The sequence below is a fragment of the Sorex fumeus genome, unplaced genomic scaffold (assembly GCF_029834395.1).
Source record: "Sorex fumeus unplaced genomic scaffold, SorFum_2.1 ptg000226l, whole genome shotgun sequence".
NCBI classification, from domain to species: domain Eukaryota; kingdom Metazoa; phylum Chordata; class Mammalia; order Eulipotyphla; family Soricidae; genus Sorex; species Sorex fumeus.
The window spans coordinates 288,557-309,214 of record NW_026606283.1 but is presented as its reverse complement, the minus strand read 5'-3'; the positions used below and the strand labels follow the sequence as shown (position 1 = coordinate 309,214).

The window sequence follows — 20,658 nt, the reverse complement described above, 5'->3', positions numbered from 1 at the left end:
GCATCAGATTAAAAATTTACTTTTGAATCTTAGCATGTTGCTCCACAGCAGAGCCGTAGTTCTTGTAATGTCATTTGTATTTTATTTTATTTTATTTTATTTTGCTTTTTGGGTGGGCTGAAGTGATAGCACAGTGGGTAGGGCATTTGCCTTCCACACAGCCGACCCGGGTTCGATTCTTTCGTCCCTCTCAGAGAGCCCGGCAAGCTACTGATAGTATCCTGCCCGCATGGCAGAGCCTGGCAAGCTCTCTGTGGCGTATTCAAGATGCCAAAAACAGTAACAAGAAGTCTCACAGTGGAGACATTACTGGTGCCCGCTCAAGCAAATCGATGAACAATGGGAGGACAGTGACAGTGATAGAATGTCATTTTTAATTGTAAAGCATAAAAATTGTCTGATAAAATGTAGCACACATGCTTGGACTTTTCCTTCCAGACACATGACTCTAGGATTTGGTAGAACCCAGTTTGGGAAATGTGCTAAAGGTAGATGGGAATGTAAATGTAAATTGTCACTGTCACTGTCACTGTCCTCCCGTTGTTCATCATTGATTTGCTCAGGCAGGCACAGTACCATTGTGAGACTTGTTGTTACTGTGTTTGGCATATCGAATACATCACGGGTAGCTTGCCAGGCTTTACCATGAGGGCGAGATACTCTCGGTAACTTGCCAGGCTCTCCGAGAGGGGCGGAGGAATTGAACTTGGGTCAACTGGGTCGGCTGCTTGCAAGGTAAACGCCCTACTTGCTGTGCAATCACTCCAGCCAAATATATCTTCCCGTTACATAAATGGCAAGCCAGTGAAAGTTGGTTTTTTTTTCTTTTTGGGTCACACCCAGCGATGCACAGGGGTTACTCCTGGCTCATGCACTCAGTAATTACCCCTGGCAGTGCTCAGGGGACCATATGGGATGCTGGGAATCGAACCCGGGTAGGCCGCGTGCAAGGCAAACGCCCTACCCGCTGTGCTATTGCTCCAGCCCCAAGCCAGTGAAAGTTTAAACCAGAATAAGGGCGTGATGAATGAGACAAAATAATTGTTTGTCAACTAACCATTCTTTGTTCGTTAGTTAGCTAGTTAGTTAGATTGTTCAGTGTCGATTACCCCTTCAGAATGAATGCTGATGTGTATTTGTGGCTTTCGCGAGACTCTCTTCTAAGTCTTCCGCCTTTTCTGTTTTGCAGAAAGCATATACTTAGAGCGTGTGGTGGTTTATAACACCCGATGATCTTAACAGTTCTGCATTTGTGTGGAATTGAGGGTGAGGGAACACACTGTTCAATGTATGCAAAACTTTCAGATCAGGTGCCCTTTCAGAGCCTTGTCTCTGATGTGGCTTATTTTATTGCAGCCTGGGAGAGAACTCACAGAACAGATTCGTATGTTGCTTCCATTAGCAGGATAATTAGAACTTTCAAGATAGATTTATTTAAAGGTTTATTTGGAAGTCCAAAGAGACTGCTTTCAGAGGCGTCGTAAATGATGAAAAGTGGATGATGGTCTAATGAGCATGAGACAGAGTAGAACTTACAGAAATTAGGAGAATGCCAAGATAGGGTGGGGAGGGGAGCAACATATGTTTCAGAATTGTTTGGAAGAGTGAGGTATTGCCTTCTGTCTCTAGAAAAATAATCATCGTTCATCAGTGTAACATCTCGGGGACCAGAGATACTCATCCAACCAGTGTCTCAGTCTTCCGAGTATCCACTGGTTTAATCAAAAATGCATCATAGGTCCTGAGGTGGAGCTAGACCCACTAGATGCTGTGGATGGTCTTTGCATCCATGGAGCTAACAGGCAAAAGGGCAGATGAATAATTCACTGTATCACTGTCATCACGTTCTTCACCGATTTACTTGAGCAGGTGCCAGTAGCATCTCCATTTGTCCCAGCCCTGAGATTTTAGCAGCCTCTCCTAGCTCGTCCTTCCCAATGGTGCCATATTGGAGGCTCTTTCAGGGTCAGGGGAATGAGACCCGTTATCGTTACTGATTTTGGCATATCGAATACGCCACGGGGAGCTTGCCAGGCTCTGCCGTGAGATGAGTAATTAGTAATAACTAATAACTAATTATAATTATTCGATTCATAATCAGTGAAGACAAAGACAGAAATGTGTCTGCGTGGCGATACGCGACCTGAAGGCAAAGCACAGGCTGCCTAAAGGTTTTGTAAGAAGTAAACCCGCTTTAGATGAGGGTTTGAGCCTGGGCTCTCTGAGCAAGTGACATTTAAAGCTGAGATCTGAGGAGGAAAACTCCCAGTCAGGGTGGCGGGAGTGCATGTGTGAGGATTTGGGGTGGGAAGAACAAAAAAGAAGCCGGGACTTGGAGAGCACAGAGCAGTAGGCAGGAGGGGAGCGAGCTCCAGTGAGCCGCTTGAGGAAGACCCGCAGCTTTATTCCACGAGCACCAAGAAGCCACGAAAGGTCTTTATTTTGCATTACCAACTTTTAAAAACATAACCAAAGGACTGCCTCCTCTGTGAGACCTTCTGTAGAGTAGCACTCTACAGAAGGTCTCACAATAATAATCAAAAAATAAATAATCAAATATATATATAAATAAAATATATATATAAATATATATAAATATATATAAATATATATAAATATATATTTATATATATATATTTATATATTTATATATATTTATATATATATTTATATATTTATATATTTATATATATATTTATATATTTATATATATTTTATATATATTTATATATTTATATATAAATATATTTATTTATTTATTTATATATATATTTATATATATTTATATATATAAATAAATATATATTTATTAAAATAAATATATAAATAAAAAATTAATAATCAAAAAATAAATTAGTAAAAGCCAATTTGTGATTGCTAGATGATTTAACCTACATAAACAAGGAAAATAAAACCCTTTAATGCAATATAATAAAATGCTTCTTCTCATTTACATAAATAAGCTCTCAGCTCTGTAAGCTAAAGTATATTGCATTAAATTTTATTTTATGTTGGGGAAAAAAGTCTTTATTTTTTTAATCTTAATTTTATTTTCATAAAGTTTTCACAATAGTTTACTACAGATAATTTTCACACACCAATCCGACCACCACGCACCTTCCCACCCCCACATGAGAGGGAGGTGTGTGGAGATTGTTGTATTTCATCCTCGAGCCATTTAAGCCCTTGTACGAGAGATTTCAAGCATGTATGTTAAATCCAAACAATGCGTGCTACTTTTGGTACAGTGTGGGCCAGAGTGTAAGAAATCATTCTGTGTTGCAGTCATCTGGGAGCTTTACTTCATAGTCTCTGGATCTTGACCGTTGAGAGATTATATGGCACCGGGGATAGTTTGTAGGTGTGACTGCCAAACTCCTGGAAAACTTGGGAGCTGGGTGGAGGAGGCCCAGTCCCGATCCGAGCAAGCTTGGAGATCTCAGTCACAGGTCCCACATACGTGGTTTTTTTCCCTGCAGGTTCCCCCGTAGGTGAGGCTCATCCAAGCCTGTGGAGAGCAGCCTTGAGCATGGTTGCGCAGTTGGGTTCTGGAGATTTTTGGCTGCTGAAGTTTTGCTGGGGCGGGGAGAGAAACTCAACCCACCGCGCTCTGAGTTGCGTGGGATTGAGTGTCGTAGTGAAGATTGTTGCTCTGGAGAATGGGGGTAAGGAGGCCAGGGAAGACCAATAGAGACCATGGCCCACACAGGAGCTGGCGATGCTTGGTTGAAAGCCTCAGCAGAGGAGATGGCAGCCGACCTGGCTGGTCCGGGCATGGTTCAAGCTGCAGGCCTCTTTGACAGATGCCCACAGCTCAATGAGGAGAGATGAGATGGGAGAATAGATTGGATTAAATCAGAAAAAAGCCCACCCAAAAGAGCCAAGTGCATTGACTTAAACGGTTTCTCTTCTTTTCTTTATGCGTAGTTTAGACTGAAAATGAACTCACGCTCCTGAAGGTCCAAAGTGATTTCCAGTCAAAGTCTTTAAGAACTAGGATTGCTGTCTTTTACCCGGGAAGTACCTTTTTTTTGACTAGTGGAAAACATTCCTCTCTTCCCTGAACACTCGATATATAAAGGTTAAGAGGATTACTTTATAGAGAAAAAAAAATGAGTCTCTTTTTTTTAACTTTTGAATTGCAAACATATTTTCCTGTTTTCTGTACCACATTTGTCTGTACCGAAAGAGTAAGTGGAATTTAGACTTGTAATTAGAAGTATCGGTCACCTGTGACCTTTCATGTCACTTTGCTTTTAATTTTTGTCTTTTCGCCTTCATTTTTCCTCCTCTTATAGAACAGCAGCGTCTGTGAGCTCTTTCCTCTGTCCTGGGGGGCGGGCAGGGCAGGTGCTTTGTGTTTTTGAGGATGAGACTTCTTCTGAAGTTTTCTCTTTGCCTGCGGGGGTGCTGAGTGGAAGAAGGGAAGGGCCCCATATTTTCCTAACAGTGCTTTGATTTCAGTGCACCCCCTCGGGGCTCACTGTGCCCCTGGGCCAGGCTGGGGAATGTTTGGAATCAAAGGAATGATCCTGTGGTTTGATAGCAAAAAATAACATTTTGCAAGAGCTGTAGTTGATAGCACAAGTTACCTTTATCAACTGAAATCGGTCTTGAGGACATAACAGCTCTTTTATTGGCCTTGATTTTTAGAAACATTTGTTTGTTTATTAATTGGGCACTTTGAATTTTCCATTTGACTCCTTTGACTTCTTCCAGAATTTTTTGCTGAGCTAGAATTTCCATGTTGGAACTATAGAGAGGTAATACCTCAGTTAGTCAACTCTACTTAAAATTTGATTTTGTTTTTTATAAGTTGGTATACTTCTTTCACTTTTACTTATTTGGGGGTGGGGGTGGGCACCAGGCAATTGCTCAGGGAATACTCATGGTTCTGCACTCAGGAATTACACCTGGTGATGCTCAAGGGACCATAGAGGATGCTGGGGATCAAACCCAGGTTGGCTGCATGCAAAGCAAATGCCCTGCCTGCTGTACTCTCTCCATGGCTCCTCATTTTTATTTTTTCACATGATTTTTGATAAGCAGGTCGAATAAAAGTAACTTCTTCATAGAACATAAATCTTCTAAATGAAATTTGAAATTAGGTTAGTGTTGGAGAAGAGCTAGTGGGAACTTTAGAGTTATTTTCACAAAGGTATCAATTTGGACATCTTGAGCTTTATGATTTATTGTCATTCTTTCATTGGTGCATGGTGCCATCTGCTGTTCGTGGGAAGTAGGTTATGTTTTGAGTCACCGGGCAGAATAATATAGGCTGTCTTTTAAAAATGTAAAAGCAGATGAAATAGCAAGAAATCAGAAATGTGTCCAGTTTGACACTTTGTGGTCGATTTTCTTGTTTTTTTCTTTTATTTAACTTTGTTTTCAAAAAATTGTACTTATTTCCAGTTGTTAAAATTAAGATACAGATCACAAGATTTTATACTCCTTTTATTCTGTCTTCATATTGTTTTCCTGATCATGTTACTTATCTTCTCAGACCAGCACATTTCTTTTTTTTTTTTCTTTTTTGCTTTTTGAGTCACACCCGGCGATGCTCAGGGCTGACTCCTGGCTCTGCATTCAGGAATTGCTCCTGGTGGTGCTTGAGGGACCATATGGGATGCTGGGAATCGAATCCGGGTTGGCCGCATGCAAGGCAATCGCCCTCCCCTCTGTGCTATTGCTCCAACCCCCCAGCACATTTCTTGCCCAGACTGAAGACACTGGTTGACGTTTGTTGGGTGGTTGATGAAACCTCGCTTGGCTTGTTTTCTGTGACTACACTGAGCATCTTTTCTGAACTCTTTCCCCTGGCCGGTCAGCGGTGTGAGCACAGCCTGGGAGTTGAGAGGCAGGCCTTTCCGTTCAAAGGGTGTGCAGTCTACATCAGCTCACTTCTTGGTGTTGCCGTTTCCTCCTCTGAAAGAAGACGTACCAGTAGCCATTGGGGGATGGTGGGAGGATCAAAGGAGGGACACTTGACCAAAGTCTAGCACGAAGCAGGCCTTTCCTTTGATTAAAAAAAATGCTATTTTCAGGTTCAGTGAATGTCCTTTGTATCTTATTTCAAAAAAATCTTTGTCAAGAGTCAGACAGTATTTATTACACACTTGTCAACTCTTCGAACTGGGAGAAACTCAAGCAAGCTGGTCTCAGAGTTTAATGTGCATCTGTGTCCATTGGCCATAGATCTGTTCAAATGCACACTCTGGTCCAGGGGTCTGGTTCTGGGATCCGGAAGCTGAGCGTCTGCAGAACTAACTCGCTTTATTTAGGAGGACGTTGCTGCCTCTCTCGCCGGTGTGCTTGCTGGAACAGGACAAATAAAAACCCCAATACTTCTGTTCCTTTAGCCAGACATATGATTTCTTATCATAATATAACATTGGGCTGGAACGATAGCATAGCGGGTAGGGTGTTTGCCTTGCAAGCGGGCAACATGGTCGACCGGAGTTCGATTCCTTTGCCCCTCTCGGAGAGCCCGGCAAGCTACCGAGAGTATCTCGCCCGCATGGCAAATTCTGGCAAGCTACCGTGACGTATTTGATATGCCAAACACAGTAACAATTGTCACAATAGAGACGTTACTGGGCCTGCTCGAGCAAAATAAATGAACAACAGGAGGACAGTGACAGTGACAATATCACATTCACCCGCCACATAAGTTTGTAACATATCTGGGAACTCCCCATTATAGAAAAGACATATTCTATAAGCCCGCTCTGTAAACGAGTCTTTCTAGATCCTTTCTAGACCCAAAGGGCTTCTAGACCCTTTGGCCGTAACCTTGGTGCCTGTCTCATGGCAACTGCTGGTGAATTCAAAGACAGCCTTGTCTCATAATACAGACTCTCTTAATTGTCTCTATAATCTGGTCTGCTAAATGAACACCTGAGAAGTGTTCATACTTGTGGTTGCAGAGCATGAAAGTCACGGAATATCAGGATTTAATTTATAAACAAAAGGGTCTTGTGAAGGTCCTGGATTTTTTTTTCCTTTCTGTTTTTGTTTGTTTGTTTGAAGCCGCTGCTTAGATTTTCAGAGTTGCAATCCTGACCCCTAGTGGAAACAGCAAACGTGTCTTCCTGGCGTCTTCCTTAACTGTTTACTCCACTTAACTGCGTTCTTCAGCGATGTCAGAGTGCTTGCAATATGCGAAGAAAAGTCAGATATTCCCGACTATTGGGTTACAGTGTTCCTACTGCGGAACTCGGTTCTGTTGGCCAAAGCAGTAGCGTAATCCGCTCAGATTCACAAAGCGAGGACAGGCCTCAGTGTGTCACTCAGAGAGGGGTGTGTGTGTGTGTGTGTGTGTGTGTGTGTGTGTGTGTGTGTGTGTGTGTGTCCCCAGCACCTCAGAAGAGAGAAAGGTATAGACACACCCCCCTCATCTCTCAATAGGAGAAGTGTCAGAGAATTCCAGGGCTGGAGCAATAGTACAACAGAGAGGGCACTTGCCTTGCACGCAGCCTACCTGGGTTCAATCCCCGGCATCCCAGATGGTTCCCAAGCATACAATAAGTGATTTTTTTTTTTTAGTGCAGAACCAGGAGTAAATCCTGAGCATCACCAGATATAGCCCCAAAAAGCCAAAAAAAAAAAAGATTATAATCATCTTTAATTCAATTCGATATGCCAGACACAGTAACAACAAAGTCTCCAATGGAGACGTTACTGGGCCCGCTCGAGCAAATCGACGATCAACGGGAGGGCCTTTACCTTTACCTTTTAATTCATCATAGATATCGTTAAACAAAGTCATACTGAGTTTGCTGAAGAGGTGGGATTAGTGAAAAACACCTGGGCCTTATTTTTGTCTGGCTTTATCACTTACTAACAGCATGGCATCTCTAAACCTCAGACGCTGCCTTTACAATGGTGCCATAAATGCCATAGAGAGTTGTTGGGAGGATTCAGTGGGGAGAAGATGAAAAGTCTCTGATCCTAGGTGAGTGGGCAGTGACCGCATGGGCCTAATGGTTGTGACGCTTGCCCTCTGCTTAGAAGCCGCTCGGGGTGTTATTCCCCCCTGCAAGGCCATGTTACTCTCCTCCAGCAGGAGCCGGATGTTGGGGGTCCCTTCCCTCCACACAGTACCCATCTTGTATGGCTCCTGAAGGCCTCTGACGGGTTCCCTGGCGCAGCCTGTCTGCTCCCTCCAGGCCCCCGGCTGCCTGCTCATCAGCCAGAATGTTCTGTGCCTCTGTTGGCGGCCCTGCTCTGCTGCCTTTGTGTGGCATTGGGGGTGCTCCCTTGTCACCGTGCAGGATCTCCCCAGGCCTCACTTGGGAGCAGTTTTTGGATTTGGGAAGATCACTGGTGGATGCACCTTAAAGGGAAGGTGGGGCCGGGCTGCGATCTCGGGAGTTTGAAGCAGAGGCCCTCTGGAGTTTAAGGACCCCTCCGGAACCCCGGGGTTGACCTTACAGGAAGAGGTGCAGACACTCTTCCCACATCTCGTTCTGCCAGCAATCAACTACTCTTTGTGGGTGTTTTCAAGTGAGACACTGTCCTCCCGTTGTTCATCCATTTGCTCGAGCGGGCCCAGTAATGTCTCCATTTTGAGACTTGTTGTTCCTGTGTTTGGCATATTGAATATGTCACGGGAAGCTTGCCAGGCTTTGCTACACGGGCGAGATACTCTTGGTAGCTTGCCGGGCTCTCCGAGAGGGAAGGAGGAATTGAACCCAGCTCGGCTGGGCTGGCTGTGCGCAAGGCAAACGCCCCACCGCTGTTCTGGGTTTCTGTAGAAGACACCTACTTTTTACCTTCTCTCTGCTCTCTTGCTCTCTCGTTCTCTCTCTCGTTCTCTCTCTCTCTCTCCCCCCCGCCCCCCATAATAGGGTGTGTGAAATACCTAGGAAGGGTTTGGTTCATTTATTTATTCAATGAGCTGTCTTCTCTGACAGTGTTCAGAGGCATTTTTTTTTTAACTAAAAAATTCACAACTGGGGCCTGAGCAGTAGTTGCAATGGGCAGGGCATTTGCCTGGCACACCGCCAACCCAGATTCAGTCCTCGGCACCCCACATGATCCCCTGAGCCCTGCCAGGAGTGAGCAAAGAGCCATAAGTAAGCCTTCAGCACTGCTGGATGTGGACCCAAAACCAAAATAATTTTTAAAATTAGTACATGTTTTTTTAAAAAAATCACCACTGAATAGAGGAAAACCGGGAGGAAAGTTCATTTTTCTAAGTATAGATTGAGGGGCTGCTCAGAGTAAGAAGCCAGCCCCTTTCCACTGCCCTTGGGTTTGTTGCTAAATTTCGGATTTTCACATCAGCTCATAATTTTGGACTCCCCCATCATTGCCATTTGATAAGGGGCTTGAGAAGATCTCTCTACCCGGGCCTGGAATGGTAGCACAGTGGGTAGGGTGTTGTCCTTGCACACAGCCAACCTGGGTTCGATTCCCAGCACCCCATAGGGTCCCCCGAGCACCGCCAGGAGTAATTCCTGAGTGCAGAGCCAGGAGGAACCCCTGAGCATTGCTTGATGTGACCCAAAAAGAAAAAAAAAAGATGATCTCTCAAACCTTGGACCCAAGCAGGTGGTCCAGAGATTGATGGCAAGAAAACAGTTGGTTGCTGGACTCAGGATCTGAGTCCTTGGTCCTTGGAAGAGTCTGAGCCTTGAATGTGTGTTGACCTGAGTAATGGTGGCAATGATGAGCATTTTACGAGAGCATCGAATAGCACCTACAGCTGGAGTAAGTCTCTCACAGAAGGGGGCGCCGTGGCTTTCAGTCTCCTGGTTACATTTATGTGGAATGGGAAGATGGAAGTCCAGGGTCTGGGAGAAAATCCCCCACTGTGTTCTCATCAGTACCAAGTCAGATTTAGGTTAGCAAAGGGAAAATGAAGTTAATGCCAGAGATATGGAGAATTTGCGACTTTGAATTCTCAAGGAAAATAGGGCAGCCCTGGGGTATTTCTCCCAGTTTCAGGGGCACGTGGTGCACTGAGGCCAAGAGAAGAGAAGAGGAGAGGAGGAGAGGGGAGGGAGGAGGGAGGGGGGAAAGGGGAGGAGAGGAGAGGAGAGGAGAGGAGAGTTGAGTTTCCAGGCCAAGTGAAGGCTGATCTCAGCTGTACTCGCAGTGAAAACGTTTGTGCAGTGAAAAGACGTCTTTGTCTCTATACTCACACAACAGTGCTCCCCTCAGGCTGTCTTTTTCTAGGTCTGAAGGGGTCGCTTCTTCTGCTAGGGAAAGGACAAAAGACCGTGATGGATCAGAGCTTTTTTTCAGAACTGTCTTGGGGACAGTTTCTCCCAAGGCTCACAGTGGCTCCGTGCCCCCCATTCCCCCAGAACACGGTGACACGGACTGGAAAGGCCTGCTCTGGGCATGTGGGGAGATGACCTCCTGACCCCTCTGGGGAGACCGATCCCACACAAGCAGTTAGTGACTTTATTCACGTTGCTCTAAGATGATCTGTCAGTGCTGACTTGTAACCTCTGTCCGTTCCTTTGTTCCAGGGTCTGAACGTCATCTTCCACGTGGCATTGGCTCTCCTAAAGGTAAGTCTTGTTTCTGTTTGTAAATGACCGAACTCATCTCTCTGCCCTTGGAACTGAGCATAATCCAGAGTCTTAATTTATGTTTCTTTCATTTATGGTTTGGGGGCCCCTTCCAGTATGTGCTCCAGGCTCACTCCTGACACTGTGGTCAAGGGTCATTCCTGGTGAGGCTCGGGGGGCCACATGTGGTACTGGGGCTCAAAGCCAAGTCACTGTCCAAAACCAGCACGCTACCTGCTGCACTGTCACTCTAGTGTGATTCCATTTCCTAAAGACCAGACTTCTAAGTCAAGGGTTCTTCCCCTGCACCTATCCTTGACGTATTAGTTGTATTTTGTGCCATTGCTTTAATTTTTTTGGTTTTTGGCTCACACCCGACATTGCTCAGTAGAACTTACTCCTGGCTCTGCGTCCAGGGCTCATTGCTGGCAGGCTCGGGGGACCTTATGGGGTGCCAGCGATTGAACCCAGGTCAGCCGTATGCAAGGCAAGCGCCCTCCCCACTGTACTAACATTCTGGCTCTGTTATTGCTCTTCTTATAATCCGTTTTATCTTGCCATTGTAGCATACCTTCCAGTTATATATAAAGATTTTTTTCACACTTACGAGTTGGATGATATGTGAAGAAGTTGAAAACTGTTTTCTGTCAAAATGATGCCAGCTATTTTCTTCAAATATTTCTTAAGATAATAACATCCCCGGAGGTACCTAAACATGCCAGTGAATTATTAGAAAGCTTCTATAATCCACCACAGACTGAAAAAGAAACTGCTGGTTTCAATTTGCAGTGCTTTCTCTGATCACTAGAAATGTATAAGACACTTTAGAATTCAATTATAATTGCCTTGTTGGATTTTTATATCAACATATCAGTGCTGCTTTAACAGTGTCGTAACAGAACGACATTAGCTGCAGAGTTACTGAAAGTCATCCAGGCTGTTTTTGTCTGTAAAGAGGCTGTACCGTTATTGAGGGGAACGATTTTATTTCCCAGGGCTTCGGGCTCCTGTGTCCCCTGTCGAACACAGTGGTCCCCATCATGGCCCTCAACTCTCATTTTAGCTCTAGCACATGGCCTTGGGCAAGTGAGCCAAAGTGCGTACACTCTGAGTTTTGTGATCATAGGAGTTAATCTGTGGAATTGGTCTATCAGTTGATAAGTTGGTGCATGAAAATGCTTGCCACAGTGTCCAGAAAATTGTATTGCTAAAAAAGTGCTGGCTGCCATTGTTCTGGTTCCATTCATAGGATACTCAGCTGCAGGATCAGTTTCTAGATTCCCCAGATTCTTCTGTATGTCCCACAGGATACTGTCTTGATACCATCAGAGCCTCCCCTTGACCACTGAGGCCTTGGGTGGGAGTGGAGCTGGGGCTTGGTGGGACATGGTGGTGCATGGGACTGGGCTACTGTGTCTTTCTCATGGTGAAGGGACGCAGAAAGGGAAATTACTTTAAAAAAAAATTTAGAGAGCCAAAGAGATAGTACAGTGGGTAGGGCTCTTGCCTTGCATGAGATACGATCCTGGCATCCCATATGGTCCCCCAAGCACCACCAGGAGTAATTCCTGAGCACAGAGCAGGAGTAACCCTTGAGCGTCTCTGGGTATGGCCCCATAACCAAATAGTTAATTAATTTAAAAATTAGGGACCTTGATTTACAGTAGCATGAATATTAATGTTTCAAATATTAGTTAATATTCACTGTCACTGTCTTCCCATTTTTCATCGATTTACTCAAGCGGGTCCAGTAACGTCTCCATTGTGACACTTGTTACTGTATTTGGCATATCGAATACTTACCTAAGGTTAATTACTATGAACAGGCTGGAGCGATAGCACAGCGGTAGGGCGTTTGCCTTGCACGCAGCCAACATGGCTGACCCGAGTTCAATTCCTCCACCCCTCTCGGAGAGCCCAGCAAGCTACCGAGAGTATCTCGCCCGCACGGCAGAGCCTGGCAAGCTCCCCGTGACGTATTCGATATGCCAAACACAGTAACAACAAAGTCTCCAATGGAGATGTTACTGGGCCCGCTCAAGCAAATCAAGCAATTACTATGAAAAGTGTATTACTATTTGTGAGTTCACAAAATGAAGTACGGGTGAGTGCTGCAACAGTGCATGCATTCTTGGCCAAGAACCACCTCCTGTCCTCCCACCTCCCATCCTCCTCAGTTCTCCCCAGGCCTCCCTGGCAGACAGATAGAGAGGGGACCACAACCTGATGGTGAAAATGGCCCATTTAGTGCAGAGCGACCAGCACCCTTATAGAACATCTGAGGGGGCTTGAGGTAAGAACATAGGTGTGATTGATTATTTGCATGGAAAAAAAACTTCTGGAGATTTACATAGATCATTTACATAGGTAGAACATAGGAAAGTCTTTTGGGGAGATTAAGGCGAGAAGACACTCTGTCTCCCAAGGACGTATACATTGCTTTTATCTTTCCCTCTAGTTGTCTCTGTTATCAATTCTTACAATTGTTTGAAGAAACACAGTAAGGGACAAAGATTCCAACACTTAGTTCTCTGGGCTTAGTTCCTGGTTCTCTGAGAACAAGCAAGGCTTTGACCGTAAATCCCAGACTAAATCCCCCTTCCCCATGGGGGTCCTGTCTCTTAAGTCATAACTGCTTGCCTCAAGACCATGCATTTATGCCTTCTAGACTGTCCCATTTCAATGCCGGAGTAGTTTTGCCACTCGCCCCGGGTCCATCCCAGTCCCATGGCGGGACCTCCCTTTTGGGATGTTAGGAAATACAGCAACTGAAGCCGGAGTTAAGTAATTGTGGATCCCCAGGAGTAAATATATGTCAGAGTCAATCAACTCTCAAATGATAGGAACACAGCATTAACGGCCTTTTTGTGTTTAACCAAAGAACATTTCTCTATAGTAAAATATAAAAAGACTGTCGGGAAATAGAAAAGCAGATACAAATATACAGCCCTTCAAATTCAAAACACTACAAGTACAAAGTCCAGAATTACTAGAAAGTTTTGGCTTATAAGTAACCAAGACTAACTCAGGAAGCTGTGACTATGAGAGTTAAAACACAAAGGAAAGGTTAAAGATAACTAAATTAGGGATGCTCGCAAGAGCACGGTAAGCTTCTCTGGGAGGGGGGATTGGGCAATTCACTGATGAAGCCTAAAACACTTAGGGTTCACATCCAACAACTATTGATATTAAAGTGCCATATTGCGGGGCTGGAGTGATAGCACAGCAGGGAGGGCGTTTGCCTTGCACGTGGCCGACCCGGGTTCGATTCCCAGCATCCCATATGGATCCCTGAACACCGCCAGGAGTAATTCCAGAGTGCGGAGCCAGGAGGAACCCCTGTGCATCTCCAGGTGTGACCCAAAAAGCAAATAAATAAATAAATAAAATAAAGTGCCATATTGCTACACCACGTCTGCCACCACCATGAGGCCAGTATCCCTCTACGATTGTCCCTAAGTTCCTTCTGTCCTGCTTCATCCTTGCGCTCCTTGGCAGAGCCTTAGGGCTTGTTTTCATTGGCCATTGTCTCCTCCCTAGCTTCCACATGCTCCACACGGAAGCATGACCATTCAGTCATGGAAGGGACATTCCTCATGCACGTGCTGTCCTGTGTTGGCATGTTCCATCTCATTAGCATGCATGCAGTGTTCAGGTGTTGCTTCTAGGAGAACCGTAAATTGTGTTAACAGGTGGAGAAAGTCATCAAATTTGCTCCCACCCGGCCGGTCTGCTCTCCCACCCTCAGTGATAATGGAGGAAGCCAAGACCTGTTTATTTCAAGGATTTTGTCCTTTTAACATCAAACTGGATATATAAAATTTTCAGCCAGCGTACATGTAGGTGAATATCTCCTGTTCAGATAGCTTTATTATTTTTTAATTTTATTTTTTATAAAGTAGTTCACAATGTTTGATTACATTTAATATTTGAACACCAATCCCACCACCATATTTGGGATGTTTCCTTTCTGAACCCCAACCCCTGCCCCAAAGCAGAACCGAAATGATTTATTTTATATTGTTTGTTATGAATAAACCGCTGAAAATAATCCAAAAAAGTTTTCTTAGAGGAAAGTGTGTGAAGATTGTTGTATTTCACCCAAGGGGCCACTGCATTGAGCCCTTCCATAAGAGATTCTTAAAGGTTATATATATATATATATCTGTAAAAATATATTTCCCTCTTAAGATTGGTGGCCTCCTTCTTCTTCTTTAAATCTCATCAAGTGTGGTATGCTACTCTTGAATATTAGTGGTTATATAGCACTGCACTGTAGCGATAGCACAGCGGGTAGGGCGTTCGCCTTACACGCGGCCAACATGGCCGACCCGAGTTCGATTCCTCCGCCCCTCTCGGAGAGCCCGGCAAGCTACCGAGAGTATTCGATATGCCAGACACAGTAACAACAAAGTCTCCAATGGAGACGTTACTGGGCCCGCTCGAGCAAATCGACGATCAACGGGAGGGCCTTTACCTTTACCTTTATAGCACTGCACTGTAGCACTGTCCTCCCGTTCATCGATTTGCTGGAGCGGGCCCAGTAATGTCTCCATTCTGAGACTTGTTACTGTTTTTTTTGTTTTTGTTTTTGTTTTGCATATCAGATATGTCATGGGTAGCTTTCCAGGCTTTGCCGTGTGGGCAAGATACTCTCCGTAGCTTGCCGGGTTCTCCGAGAGGGGCGGAGGAATGGAACCCTGGTCGGCCGCTTGCAAGCCTCAAGGACCAGGAATAGGTTCACTCATGGGTGAGGCTTTGCCTGAGTGTGTGGAGAGCAGCCGTGAGCATGGCAGTGGCTAGTTCTGGAGGTTTTTGGCTGCCAGGGCTGGCTCTGATGGGGCAGGGAGGGGTCCCGCCTGCCCCCCTTCTGGTTGCCCCATGTTCAGATGACTTTAAAGAGACTCTTTGAGCGGCCACTGTTTGGGGGTTAGAGTCACTCTGCTGAGAACTAGAAACGAGTCAGTGAAAGAATGATTGATTAGGAGGCGGCGTCATCGCATCATTCAGGATGCTGGCAGTGCCATGGGTCGGAAAGACAGAGTTCCCCAAAGTGGACTTATCTGTTACCTAAACGTTCTGCGGCCGTAGCATAATACCCAGCATTCGGCGAGCTCCATCAGAGTTCATCTCGGCGTGTTGTGTTGGCAGAGAGCAGTTTGGGTCGTAATAGGAACTGTGGTTAAAAGTGACAGGTTGTCTCGCTCTCTCCTCCTCCATCTGTAACTGGTCATTTTGTGCCTGATGTGACCTTTTCCTGCTGGATGCTGTTTGACCAGCTTAGAGTGTTGATCAGATCATCACTAAGATCAAAGCTCCCCACTCCTCTTCCTGAGGGACCCTCCCTTATGCCCAAGCTTGTGATTCTTTTTCATTTATCTTCCTCTCATTCTCACCCACCAACTGGACCCCTGGCGCCGTGTAATCCCATCAGCGGCCAAGACTCTGAGACTATAAAAACCAGCTCCCGGAACCGTGCGGCTGGTTGTCATTCCCACTTTGACAAACTGGCAGGCTACCGAATGTAGCCTGCCCACACGGCAGAGTCTGGCAAACTCCCCGTGGCGTCCCCAATATGCCAAATACCAGTAACAATGATGGGTCTCATTCTCCTAAAGAGCCTTGACTATAATCTCAGGGCTAGGATGAAGGAGACGTTACTAGGGCCTGCTCGAGGCAATCGACGAATAACAGGATGATCTGTGATCTGTGATCTTCCTCTCATTCAAACTAGATCTGTAAGAAACTTGATCCTTTTTTTGTTTTTAAATTTCTCACAGTCAATGCAAATGACATTGACATTATTATTTTTTGGTTTTGTTTGTTTGTTTGCTTTTTGGGTCATACAATGCGATGCTCAGGGCTGACTCCGGCTCTGCACTCAGGAATCACTCCTGGCGGTGCTCGGGGGACCCTTTGGGATGCTGGGAATCGAACCCGGGTCGGCCATGTGCAAGGCAAACGCCCTCCCTGATGTGCTGTCGCTGCAGCCCCACATTGACGTTATTTTTGCAGGCTGTATTCTTGTTACTGTTGTTGTAACACCCAGCAGTGCTCAGGACTTACTCCTGACTCTGTGTTCAGGGATCACTCCTGGTAGATTCTGGGGCCCGAGTGGGGTGCCTGGAATCTAACCCCAGTCAGCCACATGCAAGGCAGGCGCTCTCCGTGCTCTTATATCGCTCTGGCCCCACGGTTTTTTATTCTTAAGGTAAAGGTAAAGGCCCTCCCGTTGATCGTCGATTTGCTCGAGCGGGCCCAGTAACGTCTCCATTGGAGACTTTGTGGTTACTGTGTTTGGCATATCGAATACTCTCGGTAGCTTGCCGGACTCTCCGAGAGGGGCAGAGGAATCGAACTCGGGTCGGCCATGTTGGCCGCTTGTAAGGCAAACGCCCCTGGGCTGGAGCCATAGCACAGCGGGTGGGGTGTTTGCCTTGCACACAGCTAGTCCGGGTTCGACTCCCGGCATCTCATAGGGTCCCCCGAGCACCTCCAGGAGTGATTCTGAGTCCAGAGCCAGGAAGAACCCCTGAGCATCGCTGAGTGTGACCACCCCCCTCAAGAAAAAAAAGCAAAAAAAAAAAAAGACGTGTGTGTTTGGGTCGTGGAATACATTTGCTCGAGGTTGGCATTGCTCTCGGCAATGCGCCTGCCCTTGCCTTCTCCTTTGAGGTCAGTGTTCGGCCTCCAGGAAGAACGCGATGTTACCTGAGAGCCCGAAAGCTCATACTGACTTCATTTCCCTTTCCTTGTCAGAGCGTGTAGCTCTAACCTCTACTTCGGCCTGTCTCCTTGCCCATTGGTAAACCTTGACCTTGTGGCAGCAGCCTGAACTTCAGGTCTCGCTTTTGTCACTGCATCTTCTTTGCAGGAATCTGCCAGGACACCCAAAGGCCAGGGAGCTTTGGATTTCCTCACCAGGGTGCCCGGCAAAACCTTCCCCTCACCTGCTGTGGTGGCCAGAAACCCCTCCATCCCCCCCACCCCCGTAAGCCATGCTCTGGGCGCTCTGCCGCCTTCTCTGCTCCCCTCCAGAGGGTCAGAGTGACCCTCCCCCCGTGGACTCCTCTCCCTCATCCTCTTTCCTGACCTTGTCATTCGTAATCTGTGTGTCATTCACCCACTCGCCCTCCACCCTTGAACAGCTCTCCTAGGACCCATGAAGTACGTCGCATACTAATAACGTGGCTTCATGTCAGCTCATTCGGCAAATGACTTTTGAGCACCAGTTATTAGCCAGGCTCCGAGCTTAATGATGGGAATATATTAGAAGAAATTCACCTTGTTTAATATGTAACAGTCCTCCTGGTACTGGCAGGGAGTAAAGAAATCTGCCTCTCATTTCTTCCTCTCTAAAAAAATAAATAATAAAATAAAAATCTGTACACTAAGCTACAGAGAGAAACTGTACTGGTTTATTTCCACAATGAGCTACAGAGAAAAACAGATTGTACCAGTATATCCCCACACTGAGCTACAGAGAGAGAGGGAGACAGAGAGAGACAGAGACAGAGAGACAGTACCCGTTTATCCCCACATTGAGCTGCAGGTGGGGGGGGGGGAAGAGACTGTACCAGTTTATCCCCACACTGAGCTACAGAGAGAGACAGAGAGAGAGATGAAGAGACGGTAACGGTTTATCCCCACACTGAGCTGCAGAGAGAGAGAGAGAGAGAGAGAGAGAGACAGAGAGATGGTACCAGTTTGTTTCCGGGTCAGCGCCTTCTTGTGAGTCCCTAGAGCAGTGGAACTTGTGGAATTCATTTTCGCATTCTCAAGTCCTGAGGAATTTATGCAAATTGATTATTCCTGAGTGGGATCTCCGTCCAGCACATGCCCACCCCTGGGCTGAAGCAGACAGCTCCAGAACCCAGAGGGCAGGCATCCTGGGCCTTACTTAGAGTTGGGTGTCTTTGTCTTAACTGCGGGTCAGAGTCGTCTCTGAAGATTTTGTAATTCTGAGTTCTAGCACAGGCCAGCTTTATCTTCAGTTCTAGGTGGGCACCAAGCGTCGTTGTTGGCCAGAACTCCCTAGGTGCTCCCGGGTCCACCAGGTTACCTACTGCACGTCTTTTGAGCATTCAGAACCAGCGATCTGGCTCATGTCCAGAGTCTAAAGGGACAAAGGAAAGGACTAGTCAGTCCCCAGGGCAACAGAGCCTGAGGGCTGATGGAAATGAGAAGGCCAAGGGGTCCGGTGGAGAGTAGTGGAACGATAAAGGGCACAGGCGTCATGCAGCAGCACTGAACATTAAGATAGTCACAATCACGATCATCCTGTTGTTCCTCGATTGCCTCGAGCAGGCACCAGTAACGTCTCCTTTGCCCTAGCCCTGAGATTTTAAAAAGTGCCATATTCAAGGCTCTTTCAGGGTTAGGAGAATGAGACCCATCATTGTTACTGGTATTTGGCATATTGGGTATGCCACGGGGAGTTTTCCAGACTCTGCCATGCGGGCAGGTTACATCCGGTAGCCTGCCAGGTTGTCCAAAGTAAGAATGAGATAATTAGATGTCGCCCGGCTGCAAATGCAGCCGCTCACTTCCAGGAGCTGGGTTTTATAGTCTCTGGGTCTTGGCCGTTGATGGGATTACACAGCGCCAGGGGGCCAGTTGGTGGGTGTGACCCCTGCCTACTGGAAGATGGAGGATCTGGGTGGAGGATGCTCGGCCCCGGTCCGAGCAGGCTTGGAGATCTCAGCCCCGGGACCCGCATAGTCATTTTACTCTAATTGTGAAACTATGATACCTCCGTGAAAACGTAATTTAAAAAAGCAGGAGACTAGATGAAGCCTCCCAGCAGCGCAGTGAGTTGCTGAGGAGAGGAGAGGAGAACACATGGCAGGTGGAGAAGCAGACCCCCGCAGACACAGCCGTCTCCTCACTCCCTTCACAAATGCTCATTTATTGTCTCTGTGTGCCCCATCCTCGGTCCTAGTTGCTTAGTGAGGTCTCTGAGAATCACCATTCCTGAGGATTCTTGGGAAGGTCTTGAAAACAGAGATTAAAGAGCAAGCTAGGGCCAGAGCCATAGCACAGCAGGGAGGGCGTTGGCCTTGCACATGGCCAACCGGGGTTCCATCTCTGGCATCCCATAGGGTCCCCGAGCACCACTAAGAGTGATTGCTGAGTGCAGAGCCAGGAGTCAGCCTTGAGCATTGCTGGGTGTGACCCAGAAAGCAGAGAGAGAGAGAGAGAGAGAGAGAGAGAGAGAGAGAAGAGAAGAGAGCAAAGAGAGAGAGCGCTAGCCTGGGGTGGGCACTGTGTGCCTACTGATTCCTGCCAGGTCCCCATGGGTTGCTTGAAGCATAAAGCTGATTTATAAGGTGCCCATCACCCACCCAAATGAAGCAGAGGAGGAATGGGAATAATGGAGGACCAAAAAATTTTAAAAAATTAAAAAATTCCTGGGGCTGGAGCGATAGCACAGCGGGTAGGGCGTTTGCCTTGAACGCAGCCAACATGGCCGACCCAGGTTCGATTCCCAGCATCCCATTTGGTCCCCCGAGCACCGCCAGGAGTAATTCCTGAATGCAAGAGCCAGGAGTAACCCCTTAGCATCGCCGGGTATGACCCAAAAAGAAAAAAATTTTAAAAAATCCCACTATTTGGGAGTTTTTATTTGAAGAGTATAAAATTATTGTTTGGCATCTTTCTCATGATGCCTTTGACCTTTCAAAGAACAACTCTCCCTTCCGTTTATGTTGGCTCTGGAAAGAAGGATCAATTTCCAATCTGGAATCTACCAGCCACTGCCCCTGCTGTCTTGGGTAACATTGGGTTGTCCTTGCTCCTCCCAAGGGGAGCTTACATTTATCGAGTCACTCCCAAAGGAGTGCCCCTGAGGCATACCCATCTCCATCAGGCACTAATAATCCTACATTGCTTTTCTCTTTCCTTCATGTCATTTGCATGGTTTAGCAATGTCCATCTTGTATAGACACAGGATGTTAGTTGATGCTGTGCATTTGTAACATGGGAGTTAATTGACTCCAAATAATATTCACTCCTGGGCATCCATCATATTTACTTGCCTTAAACGTCAAGTAAATATGATGTACTTCCTAACACTCCCAAAAGGAGGGTCCTGATGAAAGGACTGGATGGATCCAGGGCGAGTTGTGAGCAATCC

General features: G+C 46.3%; 1 protein-coding gene across 2 annotated transcripts in view; it reads left to right on the top strand.

Annotated features, from left to right (window-relative positions):
* Positions 1-20,658, top strand: part of RABGAP1L (RAB GTPase activating protein 1 like) — a 393,084-nt gene that overhangs the window by 245,755 nt on the left and 126,671 nt on the right. For both annotated transcript variants that reach the window (XM_056108612.1, XM_056108613.1), the window contains exon 18: positions 10,482-10,523. In XM_056108612.1, coding sequence (XP_055964587.1) covers positions 10,482-10,523 — 42 coding nt within the window. The remainder of the gene's footprint in view (positions 1-10,481; positions 10,524-20,658) is intronic.